This window comes from Paramisgurnus dabryanus, chromosome 21 (assembly GCF_030506205.2).
Source record: "Paramisgurnus dabryanus chromosome 21, PD_genome_1.1, whole genome shotgun sequence".
NCBI classification, from domain to species: Eukaryota; Metazoa; Chordata; class Actinopteri; order Cypriniformes; family Cobitidae; genus Paramisgurnus; species Paramisgurnus dabryanus.
Window position 1 is genome coordinate 3,997,458 of NC_133357.1, and position 14,199 is coordinate 4,011,656.

At 35.7% G+C, this 14,199-nt stretch overlaps 1 protein-coding gene across 4 annotated transcripts in view; it reads left to right on the top strand.

Annotated features, from left to right (window-relative positions):
* plekhg5b (pleckstrin homology domain containing, family G (with RhoGef domain) member 5b) overlaps window positions 1-14,199 on the top strand; it is a 96,974-nt gene that overhangs the window by 54,844 nt on the left and 27,931 nt on the right. For all 4 annotated transcript variants that reach the window (XM_065285256.2, XM_065285255.2, XM_065285258.2 and 1 more), the window contains 6 exons: window positions 3,979-4,120; window positions 4,383-4,482; window positions 6,153-6,222; window positions 6,684-6,775; window positions 7,065-7,201; window positions 10,426-10,592. In XM_065285256.2, the coding sequence (XP_065141328.1) occupies window positions 3,979-4,120; window positions 4,383-4,482; window positions 6,153-6,222; window positions 6,684-6,775; window positions 7,065-7,201; window positions 10,426-10,592 (708 nt within the window). The remainder of the gene's footprint in view (window positions 1-3,978; window positions 4,121-4,382; window positions 4,483-6,152; window positions 6,223-6,683; window positions 6,776-7,064; window positions 7,202-10,425; window positions 10,593-14,199) is intronic.

The following is a 14,199-nucleotide window of genomic DNA, read 5'->3' on the forward strand; positions in this document are numbered from 1 at the left end:
TAAAATAGGGCTGTGCAATTAATCGTTTTTGATTTAAAAATTTTGATTCAAACAATTACAAAAACAAGATAATCAATGTAAAACAATTTTTGCGCAACAATTATGGTTGTGCTGGACCAATGTGTTTGTAAGGCACTTCGAAAGCATCACTGCTTTGACGCGTGTAGCATATTGCAACACTTACTTAATAAAAAGGTTAAATAAATGCGTGTTTTCAAAGTCACTGAGTAGTCATGTTTAAAATGACGTGGTACTTTCGCCCCTGCTCTCCTCTATACAGTGGATTCAGGTTTCCCACGGGTCCTTAAAATCCTTGAAAGTTTGTGAATCTGGGGGGGAACAAAGGCCCTGGGAGGTTTTTTTAAATATACATGCATAGATACAGGTCATTGAAAGTGCTTGAATATATTTTATGCAAGAAGTTTTCTGAAAAAAAATCCATATTATTCCTTGTGTAGTGTAGGATAATATAATAAAATTTCTAGACTTTTTTAGCAAACGTGCTAAACTGTTTGCATTAAATGCTTATATCTTCTGTATGTGAATGTTGATTCATACCAAAATGCTTTTTCGCATAGTTGTGTTTGACAAATGAAAACGTCTCGGGTTACATATGTAACTGTTGTTCCCTTAGAAGGGAACGAGACGCTGCGTCTCCCTTGCCATACTTTCTGCGTCACCCTGTCTTTGTCGTTAAGCCTTACCATTGGTTGAATTTGATGTACACATTCAGACGCACTTACCCTTGGAGGCGTCCCCAAAGTGTCGCCGCAGTGACGCAGAACTAGTTCCCTCCACAGGGAACTGTAACAATGTATCTTAAAAGGTAACTCGATGTAACCTTGCTCTCACTTGAAATGTGTCCCCACATTAAGTCCTTGAATTTAAGGGTATTGGATCTGAAAAGTCCTTGAAAGGTCTTTGAATTTAAACTTAACTAAGGTGTGGGAACCCTGTGCATTACAAGGTCTCTCTCTCTTTTTTTTTCTTTCTCTCTACCATACACTAACACTAAACAGTCTGTGTAAACCATGGTCAAGTTCACACACTCAGCTCCTCTCTTTACACACAAGGTGTAAGGGTGCGGTCACACTAGCATGTGAATATTTTTTGTAAGTGCTTTTCATTAGAGAATCACCAGACTTGAACTTTTGTACGCAGTGAAATGCGAAATATCTTCACACAAGCTTGCGCCTCAGGTCTGACGCATTCGCACGCGAATGAAAGTGTAGTGTGACCGCCCCTTAACTCATCGATGAGTCCATGTCTGTAGACTGTATTCTCCACTTCAGGAGTAAACCCCACTATAATAACTCTTATACACTGTTGTTGTCTTATGCTTTATCATAACCTGACTATTTGGCTCCTAGATGGTATATTTCAAGATGTTTACGTGTGATTCAGTGTGTTAAAAGGTACTACCCCAGTGAAAAATGGGATTACTGTGACCATTTTCAACAGTGTGCCAAATAGGGGTTGTAGGGATGCTTAACGATTAATCGCGATTAATCGTTAGCAGAATAAAGTTTTTGTTTACATCAAAAATGTGTGTAAACTGTGTTTATTACACGGCTCTCTGGAATGCTTGATTCTGATTGGTCAGTTGAGACATTTGCAGGTTCGTTCTTTTCAAATAATAACCGCTCCAAAATAATAACGCATAGCCGGTACTACTTGCACGAGTAAAATCGCTCCGCGCCAATAAAGATCAATAAAGATTACTGTCTGTTTGGCGCCATCTTGTGACAAACAGTCGACAACCACGACAAGACACAGAGAGCTTACTGAGACTGAACTTGACAAAATAGAGCATGACAGCTACGAAGCCAACACACAAAAAAATACAGAATGGGCATTAAAACTTCTCAAAGACTGGCTAAAGAGTAAAAAATGGAGACAGACAAGTATGAAGCAGAGGATCTTAATAAGGTATTACGATCATTTTATGCATCTGTGCAAAGTTTCGCGGAAGGATAAAAATGTTAATTTAAAACAAATATGCCAATAAAATGTTTCAAATTCATATTCATGTCCAGTTTTTTTTCTTATGTGACAAGTAGCCGTGTAATAAGCGGGATAATGTAGAGGCAGCCGGTAGTTATTGGGAAATAAGCCCCTTCAGTGTGATACAAGACCCTCTTGTCGGGTCCTGATCACACTGTCGGGACTTATTTCCCAATAACTACCGGCTGCCTCTACATTATCCCTTACATAATAAATATGTATATATATAAATATGAACACATTCATGTATAATTTTAAGAAAAATTTTTTTATATATTAAATATTTATATTTATATATAATATAAATTATACATAAATATACAAATGTATATACACATGTAAACATTTCTAAAACATATACATGCATGTGTGTACATTTATTTATACAAAGTTATTATACACAGTTCATACACATATATGATGTAAACAAAAACTTTTATTCTGCTGACGATTAATCGCGATTAATCGTTAAGCATCCCAATGAGTCGTTTTATTTAACGGTAACTGTATATTTCACAGTATACATGTTTTTTAGTTTATATTGTTTTTTGAATATAAAAATGTGCAGAAATTTGCCACTCACTATAGCTTTTAACCAAATGCTCACCGCAGCTTTAAAATATGGGCAAGTTAAAGTTAGTGTTAAGTTTGTAGAAAAATCTGTTAAAGCTGACGTTTTATTTCATGGTAATGGAATATCATACCGCCCAGCCCTAATAACCAAATACAGGACACATTTAAAAAGGGTGAATCAGCAATGGCATTGAGGTATTGCAAACTTTTGCTTGATGTTGCATCAACATTAATAATCCTATAAGTATCTGTGTCCACCATGGAAACATAACATAGCCAAAATGTGAAATATTTGCAGTATGTTCTCTGACATACTATAATGCATTCAGTGGAATCTTACTAAATCAAAAAAAATAAAAATTTTCCCTTCAACATCTCTCAAAGCTTCACACAAAGTCCTAGAAAACCATTAACTCTTAAAACATAAAAATAAATCTAACCTAATTGCGCTCATTGTGGTACACCATGCTTATTACTGACAACAAAGCCTTTATAAAAGCGAGCTCTCTTTAAAAACTTTTAAGAACCGAGACAACCTTTTTTCCTCGGGGTAAAACACTTCTGAAGTGGGGTCCAGTCGGAGACAGATGAGCCAAATCTAATCTCAACTGTCCTGTCGTATGGGTTCGAGAAAGAGAGAGAGAAAGAAAGAGACCGAGAGAGAGAGCGCACGGCATATGATTAGCTCCCCAGATTAGAGTAGCTTTAGACATCTGAAGACTAATTCGGTTCACGGGGAAGACCAGAAGTACCCTAAAGCCGCCCCCCTGCCCCCATGGGCGTTCAACCTGACTAGACATCAAGGGGGGGTGGATTAATTGGACATCTTGTTGTTTCTTTGGGGGATAGGGAAGGGATCGGGAAGCCGTCCGTTTAGAAAATCTTCGGAGCTCAGATGAATATTTGACATGGACCTGCAGAATACACCTAAGCCCATGGATGGGGCGACCTGCATGCATCCCATGATATGGAAGGTAATGATGAAGGGGCGTGGTCATTACCCAGGCGTACTGTACAGGTCATTTTAAGATTTTGGTTTAGGCTTTTAAGACCTTGTGTTGTGGGTTATTACAGTTGATTTTTTTTTAGTAGACACAGAGAAGGGAACTTTAGGGACTATTGTTGAAAGTTTGGTGTAGGTCATGAAAGAGCATTTCTTTGTTTTATTTAATCTCTGACTTCATAGACTCTGTTGTTATATATTTTGTATTTTCTTAAAGGATTTTATAATTACAATACACCTTTATCTTATGTTGAAGTAAATGATATATGCTGATTATACATTTTGCCCTTTTTTTGCGGGGAGGTGAACTTAACCTCATTTCTGGGCCCGAAGTGACTCAAAGGTTTTACAAAAAACGTTAGTCTCATTGATTTCTCTCTGTGTCTGTTACCTTATAGGTGTGTCATCATCCAGACTGTCAGGAAGTGAACAATAAATCCCCTCTTTACCTGTGTGAGTCATGCGATTCTCGCTGTCACCTGGATGAGACTGACAATATGCACTTTGACCGGCATCCACGCTTTGACGTACAGCCACAAGGTAAATAATCCTACACACACATCATATTGTTTTCCGCCCAACACGTTTTTGATTCATAAAAATTACCTTTCATTGAAATTGGATTAGGTGCCGGCTTATTTGTATTTGACTATCATCCTTCCAGTGATGTTTCAAACGTTCACCTGTCCATCACACAGTATGCTGATAAAATGTATAGCATGAATGCACCCCTAGTTGTTTTGGATAAACGCATCTGCTGAATGCATAAATGTGAATTTTAATCGTAAACTGTGTGTCGCAGGTTCCATCCTGGCGCGAAATGTGTCCACGCGGTCCTGTCCCCCCCGCACCAGTCCCCCTTCAGACCTGGAGGAAGATGAAGAAGGAACCAGTGAACGAGTGTGAGTTAATGTTGTGCAACCTATAGACGGTTTCATCAGACGCACATGCGGTGACGCAATACGTGTCTGGTCCGAACTTTACTTCAGGTTTCAGATTTATTTTAATGGTCTGACTAGTTGCTAAACTGAACTCTTGAACAAATACCTCGTCAAAAATAACAAATGTTTTGTTTCCTAGGTCCGTAGTTTTCAAAGCCAGGGGGGGCCCCAGTTTTATGACATTTTATGAAATACATTCATTTATCATGAATTCTGTGTAATTAAACCTAAAAAATAATAATCCAACTAACCAACAGCACTACTAGGTGTTAATTTTATAATTTTTTTTGTTTAATTGAAATATTACATTTAAAAAAATAATAATTTGCTCTCGGGGGGCCGCGAAAAAATGCACTGTACACAAGGGGGGCTGCACGCTGAAAAAGTTTGGGAACTTCTGTCCTAGGTAATCTACGTGTTGTTTGTTGTTGCTTTTTATATAAATAAACTACGCTTAAAGTCCTTTGCTGTTATTTATTCTTAGCAGAGTTTACCGGAAGTTACGTGTTGACCAAGAAAGCCGCTTGTTTATGTTGTTACTGCTGAAACCGTCTATATGAACTTACATTAAGGTCTATAATTGACAATAAAAGTATGACCATATCGAGGTTAAGATACGCCCGCATGTAAAGCGATCAATCAAAGCATTGGGTCTCATATACTAAGCATGCGTAAGCACAAATTTTTTTCATAAAATGTGCGTACGGACGTTTTAACTTACAAATCATGATTTAACAAAAACTTTCATTCTAAAATTTATTTTAAATGTATGCAAAAACGTACATTTAAGACCACACGTACACAATAATAATTTAATAATTTTTCCTTGTTCATGATTATTGCGCACGTGTGGTCTTACTGGGCGTTCACACCAGATGCGGTAGAGGCGGGAAGCATGGGTGATTTACATGTTAAGTCAATGCAAAGACGCAATTAAGCATCCTGCTGTGCGGCGTGAATGGTGCATTCTGCGCAAATTGAGCGTTGCTGCGGGAAACGCGCAAGTTGAAAAATCTGAACTTCGGTGGATTTCTGCGCCACGTTAACCAATCAGGATCTTGCTGTAGTAGTGACGTGATTGCAGGAAGCGAGCGGAGTCTAAAGGGGATCGCACACCAGCCGCGCAGCTCAGCGTAGCGCCGCGTCTCGGACAACTCAGAGGTATTGTAAACCGGAAGTGCACAGCCAATGTTAATCTTTAATGATTTGGGACAAATGTAATGTTATTTAATGTTAAACTATGTGAGTGGCGCTGTGTGGCGCGACAGGGATTTGAGCAACTTCCTGAGTCACAACTGGGCGGCGCGGGCAGGCGCCACCTGGCGGCGCCGGTGTGCGTATACTCATAGAAAACAATGTGTCCGATTTTTTTAGAACGGCGCGGTGCTGAGCGGCGCGGCCGGTGTGCGATCCCCTTAAGCAGAGTCGCAGAAGCCCCTCCCATGAGGCGAATTTCCGCGTGAATGTCTCGAATGACTAGAATTTTACTCGCAAACTAAGCGAGTAAACTCAAAATGTTCAATCGTCCAACTACACGTGCAGTGCTTGTTAATAAAGGGAAGTGGCTTGCATTTGTCATATACACAGATGCCATAACCTGTGTATGTGGTGTATTTGTTTGTTTTTATCAGGGAACGCAAGACAGGAGGACTGAAGATGAAAGGAAAAGAGGGAAAGAAGCCCAGACGACGCAATACTGATGTAAGTGATGCAAAGGCTCATGGGAAAAGCTGCCAGAATTTCTCATAACATTTGACTAATATAAGCTTGTTTTTATTTTAGGCTATTTTATGCTTTCATGAGAACTGTTTTTAAGTTTTCTAATTTGTCCTAAAATAACTGCGCTTGTTTGAAATAAGTCAACTTTTTCTACTCATAACTCGCAGGCTTATGGGAAATGCTTCAGGAAATATTTGATTTCTTACGTAGGAACATATCTAGTTTAACTGCACAAGCGCCAACTTGAATGCGGGCTTCCCTCTATGATGTCATACTGTATGTATTGCAGAGGATGTGACACATCATCTGCCCCAGGATATTTGCATAAAAAATTACAGATACCTGGATAAGACTGATATTGTTTTCTTCAAATGTTTATTGTTTGGTTTATGTGACTAAGTAGTTTGTGGTTTTGACTAGTTTTGGTCTGTCGCCCCCTATAGGACCCAAGGAAGGAATGCTTCACGCTTAAGTTTGACCTGAACATTGATATTGACACAGAGATCGTTCCTGCAGTGAAAAAGAAGACGCTACGGTGAGACTTTTGGATTTATAATAGTGTTTTGATTTACAATACTTAGTACAGATAGTACAAATAGTTTTGATAACAACTTACAGTGCATTTAAGATGTACATTTAATGTGTGTGTGTAATGCTTGAGGTTCAAACCTATAAAATGGCATTTTAGCCACAATTATTAAAGCTACAGGAATAAAATGAATTTTGTATAGCTAGTAAATTCTAGTATAGGTTAAATGGATACATTTTATCAACACAAGCACAATTTTCTTCTGCTTAATTTAAACGTCTTTATTGATTTTTAGAGAGGTTCTCGCACCAATTTTTGAACGGAAGGGCATCGAATTTTCCCGGGTTGATCTGTTTTTGGACCAATCAAACACTCCGCTCTCGCTCCACTTTGAAGCATATCGTTTTGGGGGACATTACCTCAAAGTGAAAGGTAAGAAACGCCCGATATTCTCCTTTAGGGAAGTCATACCATTAGGTGCCTATGTTTGCAACGCCTCAAGGAAGTTATTTCAGTTATGCAAGACTAAATTCCTATCTACTTGAATGGAAAAAAACAGATGTCGCTAAAATCACAGTTAAACCTGACATAGACTGTACCAAAATATATCATAAGCTCAAATTAAGCAAAAAAACCTCCCACATACTATCATCAGGCTTTATTGATTAATGATTGTTTTTTTTTAACTGGAAGGCGAGACTTTTGTCTCAGAGTGGCCATATTGAGCGTTGTATTGTCCCTTTATTCATAATAATAGCAGGGCTCAATCATGTTATATGCAATATCTTTGGTATTCTTCTGAGGATTTTGTTTCAGTGACTTTGTTTAAAACTTAATCCTTTGTGGAGTCCCCTTTGCTGTTATTAGCATGATCTCCATGTCACATTTTTCTCTCATCTCCCTTTTTCTGTAAACTGTTTTTTCTGTACGTTCTAGATCACCTCAACTCTTTTCATGACTAAATAACCATATGCTTGTCTTTACAAATCTGTGCTCCTCTCTTGAATCAGATAACGCAAACACATGTCTATACAGCTCTCACACCCCCTCTCCTGCTTGCGTAATTTCTATGACGTGAGAATGTAGTCGAGCTACAGTGGTGTTAAAATGACACAGACATTAACATTGAATCTGAGAGGCAACAGAGAGTTTCATTCGTACAGAAGATTTTTTCTTTTGAAGTGTGTACTGTGGTTTTGGATCACTTTAGTAGATTTAAGAAAATAATATTGAGTTTGGGATTAAACACTGTTTTTTGCGAACTGGTTATTGTAAGTATTCATTTTTGTTGTTTGTTGTATTTTTGAGTGTTTCCAGAAAATGTGTGGTTCATGTTATAGCCTTAAAGGGGAAAGAAGTAAGAAATCGTCACCTTCCTAAACTAATTTTTTGACAAAAATGTTTAGGCTGTTTTATTTTGCCTAAGTCAAAAGACATTGAGACTTAGGCAATTTTACAAGCTTTTCTAAATGGCAGCTGCATCAAGAAGAACACACATCTACTCAACCTCTGAAGTTCGTTCCATTTATTTGTGTTTTCGGAGAAACCTGAAAATATGACTTGGGCAAGTAGTTTAGGAAGGTGATGAAATACTATATTTTGCTTAAAAATTATGACTACTATTAAGGATTTTTGCATTACAATTTTTTTAAGAACATCCCTACAAAATTCTCATCAATGAATGGAAAAATTATCTTCTCATTGTAATCAAAACCTTCTGTTTGTTGTTTTGTGTAGTATTTTACATCACATGTTATACTGCATTTTTTGCCAATAAAGAATTGCAATACAGTCATTTTAATGGTTAGCAGAATATTTCATTACAGTGATTAAAATCTGCTAAAAATGTCATTAGAATTACTACTGAGGATAATGGATATTAAAATCAAATGGAAATAAAAAAAGTAAAATGTCTACATGCATTACAGATTAAAATTATAAGACTTCACTTTTTTTAATCCAGTTTGTTTAGCTTTTTTCATGCACTAATTTTGCACTTTATAAAAAATAGTAAAAACAAGTAAATTCCATGCATAACTGTATAAAATCATTAGAATTTAGGGGTGCTTTATTGTAATAAAATAAAAAGGCTAAAAAATGCCCCAAAAATACACCTATTGTACCTGCTGTGTTGAATGTATCTTAAAAGGGTTTATACCATTTGAATAACAAGAATCTCAGCTTTCCAAAGACACAGTATGTGTGTAATGTTTAGCTTTTTGTTTTTGAGTTGTTGTATTTAAAGTTTTCTGTCAAATAATGCAGTGTTCCTCATGTGGTACATTTGGAATTTTAAGGGTTAATGCAAAGTTTTATTTCCTTAGATTTTGGGTTAAAATATCACCTGGACTTTCATGAGCTTACCCAGGTGAAAAGAAGTGCACTAAAATACACTTTATTTAAGGCACTAGTAAATGTGCTTTTTCATGCACAAATTTTCCTCTTAATTAAAAAAAGTAAAAACAAATAAGTAAAATTTATATGCATTACAGTATAAAATCATAAGAATTTAGGGAAAACCCAATGGAAAACAGACTTCACTTTTTAATGCAAAGTTTAATTTCCTTAAATTTTGGTTGAACATATCACCTGGACTTTCACGAAATTACCCAGGAGAAAAAAATGCACTAAAATGCACTTTATTGAAGTACATTAGTATATGTGCATTTTAATGCACTCATTTTGCACATATATTTAATAAATAAGTTGTAAAAACAAGTAAAATTGTCTACATGCATTCATGTAAAATCATAAGAATTTGAGGACTACAAAAAGTGCTTTTTTGTAATAAAAAAAAATGTCGCAATGGAAAATATACTTCAATTTTTCAAAGCAAAGTTTAATTTCTTTAGATTTGGGGTTCAATCAATGTCGCACACCTGTAGGTTCCGGTTAGGTGCGTTGGATAAAGAGACAATAATAGTCCACCAAACATTTATAAAAAAGAGATATCCCGCACACTATTAACTTGCAAAATATTAAAATAATTTGTTTCGATCGTAAGATCTTCTTCAGGCATATGAACATAATAATGATATCACATAGTATTTAAAAATTCATTTAGATTTGGGGTTAAAATGCCACCTGGACTTTCATGAGATAATCTATCATTTAAAATGCACTTTATTTAAGTACACTGGTAAATGTGCTATTTTTTTATGCAATAATTTTCCACTTAATATACAAAATTTGTCTTTAGTACCTCTTAAAATAAACTTAAGAACATATAAGTGTACACCAAATGTAAAATTTTTAGTACACCAAAAATTAATTAAATTATATTGGTATTTTGCATACTTTTCTCAAGTGCTTTTATAAGTACTACTGAAGCAGAACTATACTTTTAATGATGTGTTTTATACTTTAATTTAGCACAAAAAATATCAGTGTACTTCAAATGTAATATTTTAGTACATTCAGATATACTTTATTTTTACCTGGGTAGCCCATTTTTTATCTTTTATAATCATTCTGAATTACACACAATTGTTAGACCTGTTTTCTATTTGCATACGTTTTAGAAATTCAAAATCAAGTAAAAAATAATTTGACTTCAGGTAGTAAATCAGCAATTGTGAGATGTTGTAAATGATAAACAGCTTGCACAAACGTTTAATTAATGTATGACCGTGTGCATGTGTGTTTATGACCTGCAGCTCGACCCGGTGATGAGTTAAAGGTAGAGCAAAGCGTGAAAGATTTCCGCTCTCTCAGTCTACCCAACATGAAGCCGACAGTAGGTGGCAGTCTCTACATCCTCACACCAGGCAGTGAGAGGACTGAACACGGGTCACTGTCACGGCGAGAGAGCATGGACATACTGGTCAGTACTGCTTTTCCTCTTAACCACAACATGTTATCTCATACAGGAAGTTTACTGGCTGTAGGAAGCGAATGGTTAACCACTGGTCCTTCACTCTGACCATGGTCCGTTGGTCATAATGTGGTTTTTGGTGTTAAGTTCCTGTAGAAATCACCCTGTGCATCTTTCAACATCACTCTGTTGGATATTCCCCTCACTGACACATGCACGACGGGGAGACGTGTCTCGTCTTACTCTTGTTGTTGTCAGAGGATTTTGAGTGCTTGTCCAAACATGGAGATGTCTGTGAGGAGCACAGGTCTTGGGATTGCGAGTGCAGACCCACATGCGGTCTGAGGTATAAACACATTATTTTAAGGTATAAACATTAAGATTTGCAATCAAACGGTATAACAGAATGTTTCGCTCCGGGCTGCGGACTCTTGCATCAGACCTTTGCCCTAAGGATGCAGGTTATGTAATCACCTGAGACAAGCCTGCACGTGCCTGCACATCAGTCTTCTCTCAAACACGCAGATTTGTTTTTCCTTTTCCTCGGCAAGACTGGACTTAATCAAAAACCACAGAGCATTACACACTGTCTGGACTCGATTTAGCATTTTTGTTAACAATTAAAGGCTGGCTGTCCTAAAAAGGACACATTTTTGTCTTGCGCAAAAATGTTTTATTTTAAGAAATTCCTCGGACAGTTTAGCAATCGTTTTGGGTCTTAAAAAAGAAAATATTGGGGTCTGTTGATGTTCAAGTCATCTGAAGTTTATATTAGTTTTCAGTGGGATCTTTTAACTGGTAAGCAACCACACTGAACACCCTAGCGACCCAAATGCACTCCCTGGCAACCAAGTGTATTAGTAAATGTCATTGTTGTAGTGCCTGGTTTACCAATCTTATATTAAATGTGGGTTTTAACCACAGGCCCTGTTGGCTCATAACAATCATACACCCCGAAATGAGGCATTCAAGATATCATCTCACATACTGTATTGCTGACAAGATATCTAATCTATTTACTTCTCTGTAAACCCTCTGTGTCGCATTAGCCAATTTTTCATTGTCCTTCACTTGTAAATAAGTTAGGGCTGTCAAAAGATAAATCACCAATAATAGCATACAAAATAAAAGTTTGTGTTACATAATATATTTGTGTGTAATTATTATGTGTATATATAAATACACACATACATTTAAGAAATATTTTATTTATGTATATATTTTTTAATGTATAAATGTAAAAAATATATGTCAAAAGATTAATCGCATACAAAATAAAAGTGCCAAACTAATATATAAATTATATATTAATATTTAAAATAATATATGTGTGTGTGTGCACTGTCTAATTATTTTGTATATATAAATGCACACATATGCATGTATGTATTTAAGAACCATTTACATTATATATATAATGTAATCATTAAATTAAAATATATATACATAAATAAAATATGTAATAAATGTATTTGCGTGTATATATATACACAAAATAATTACACACAATACACACGCAAATATATTATGCAAACACAAACTTTTATTTTGTATGTGTTTAATCGTAATTTTGACAGCCCTAATCAAAATCTAAATAAATAAATACATAAATAAATAAATATAAATAAATAAATAAATAAATTTAATAAATAAATAAATATATATATATATATATATATATATATATATATATATATATATATATATATATATATATATATAAAATGTATGTATATATGTATATAAATAAATATATATATATATATATATATATATATATATATATATATATATATATATATATATATATTTATTTATTTATTTATTTATTTATTTATATACATATATACATACATTTTATATGTATATATGTGTGTGTATATATCTTGATTAATCTTTTCACACCCCTGAAATAAGTATATACTGAACTCCTAGTGTATATATTTTATCTATAGTCTAGTGCTAAACTGTTTTTAAGCGTGATCGTGTCTATTCGCTGCCATCCTCGAATCTTCCCATCTTCTTGCTGAAGGAATTCTTAATCATCTGCCAACTATTCTGCTGGAATTTTTATGAGAGCGGCTTGGTTTTGTCTGTGAGTGTGTTTGACCTGTATGTGGTAACACACCTACTGTGTCTTGCCCCTCTCACCAAAGTCTGACCTTTAGAAAGGAACCCATCACCCTTCGGATTATTGGTGCGCCGCTGACACCGCTGCACCTCTTTGAGGTTTGATTGGCCAGATCCGCCCTGGTGACCTTTGAAGCACGAGCGTTTGATGTAGCACGGTGACTTTTACCCCACTGGCAGCTGAAAGACAAGTGTCAAGAGCATGTTTTTAGGTCAAAGTTGTTCATATTTTTACATTAACTTTGCTAAATATTTGGTCCTCTAGTGGCCAGGTGTATAACTGAGCATAAACACAGGTGCTTAATTCAACAATAATGCAATCGCACATTAAAAAGCAGGCAAAGTTACTTGGTTACTATAGTTACCATTGATGGATAGATTTCAATTGGCCTAGATTCATCATTTTAGCAACTTCGTATACCTTTGCGAAAAAGTATACCTTTGCGTCAAAAAAGTTAATTTTAGGACCTCTGAGGAACATATTGGTAGCAAATGTATACATATCTGTACCTAAATGGTGCATAAATGGTGCATATTGCCCTCGGGACAATTTTTTTAGACAATGTAAGATATAGATGCATTTGGCTTATTGGTGGACCATGCCATTACCATTGCAAAGTCATTGGTTCAATCCCAGAAAAGGCACATAATGATAAAATAAATAGATTTAATGCACTGTAAGTCGCTTGGGATAGAAGCATCTGCCAATGCATTAATATCTCAAAGCTAATGCACATGTACTAAAAGCCACCATACTCCTATTTTGATTTCAAGAGATCTTTTATATTGTTTAAACTTCCTCACAGAGACCTCAATTTAACGTTCCCTTCTCTTCACTTTTGACCTACAGTTCAGTTGCATTCATCAAATAACATTAGATTGATAATGCTAGCTGGCATTTGGATGTCATAGTTCAACCACATAGACATAGTACAGAAGAGAGAGACTTGCCTGAACGCATTAACTGTCTGATGACCTCAGAGGTGTATTACACAACTATGCAGGTAATTAAATCAGACGTTCGGTGGCCCTCAGGGGACACAGAGGTATGGGTCATAAATGATTGTATTGATGACGTGTATGCCAACTACCAAACTATATTTTATATATCTATATTTTATATATCTGGTGATCTGTACAGTTGAAGTGAATGTTAAAGGGACACTCCACTTTTTTTGAAAATATGCTCATTTTCCAGCTTCCCTAGAGTTAAACATTTGATTTTTACCGTTTTGGAATCCATTCAGCCGATCTCCAGGTCTGGTGCTACCACTTTTAGCATAGCTTAGCACAATGCATTAAATCTGATTAGACCATTAGCATCGCGCCTAAAAAAATAACTAAAGAGTTTTGATATTTTTCCAATTTAAAACTTGACTCTTCTGTAGTTACATCGTGTACTAAGACCGACAGAAAATTAAAAGTTGTGATTTTTTAGGCAGATATGGCTAGGACCTATACTCTCATTCTGGTGTAATAATCAAGG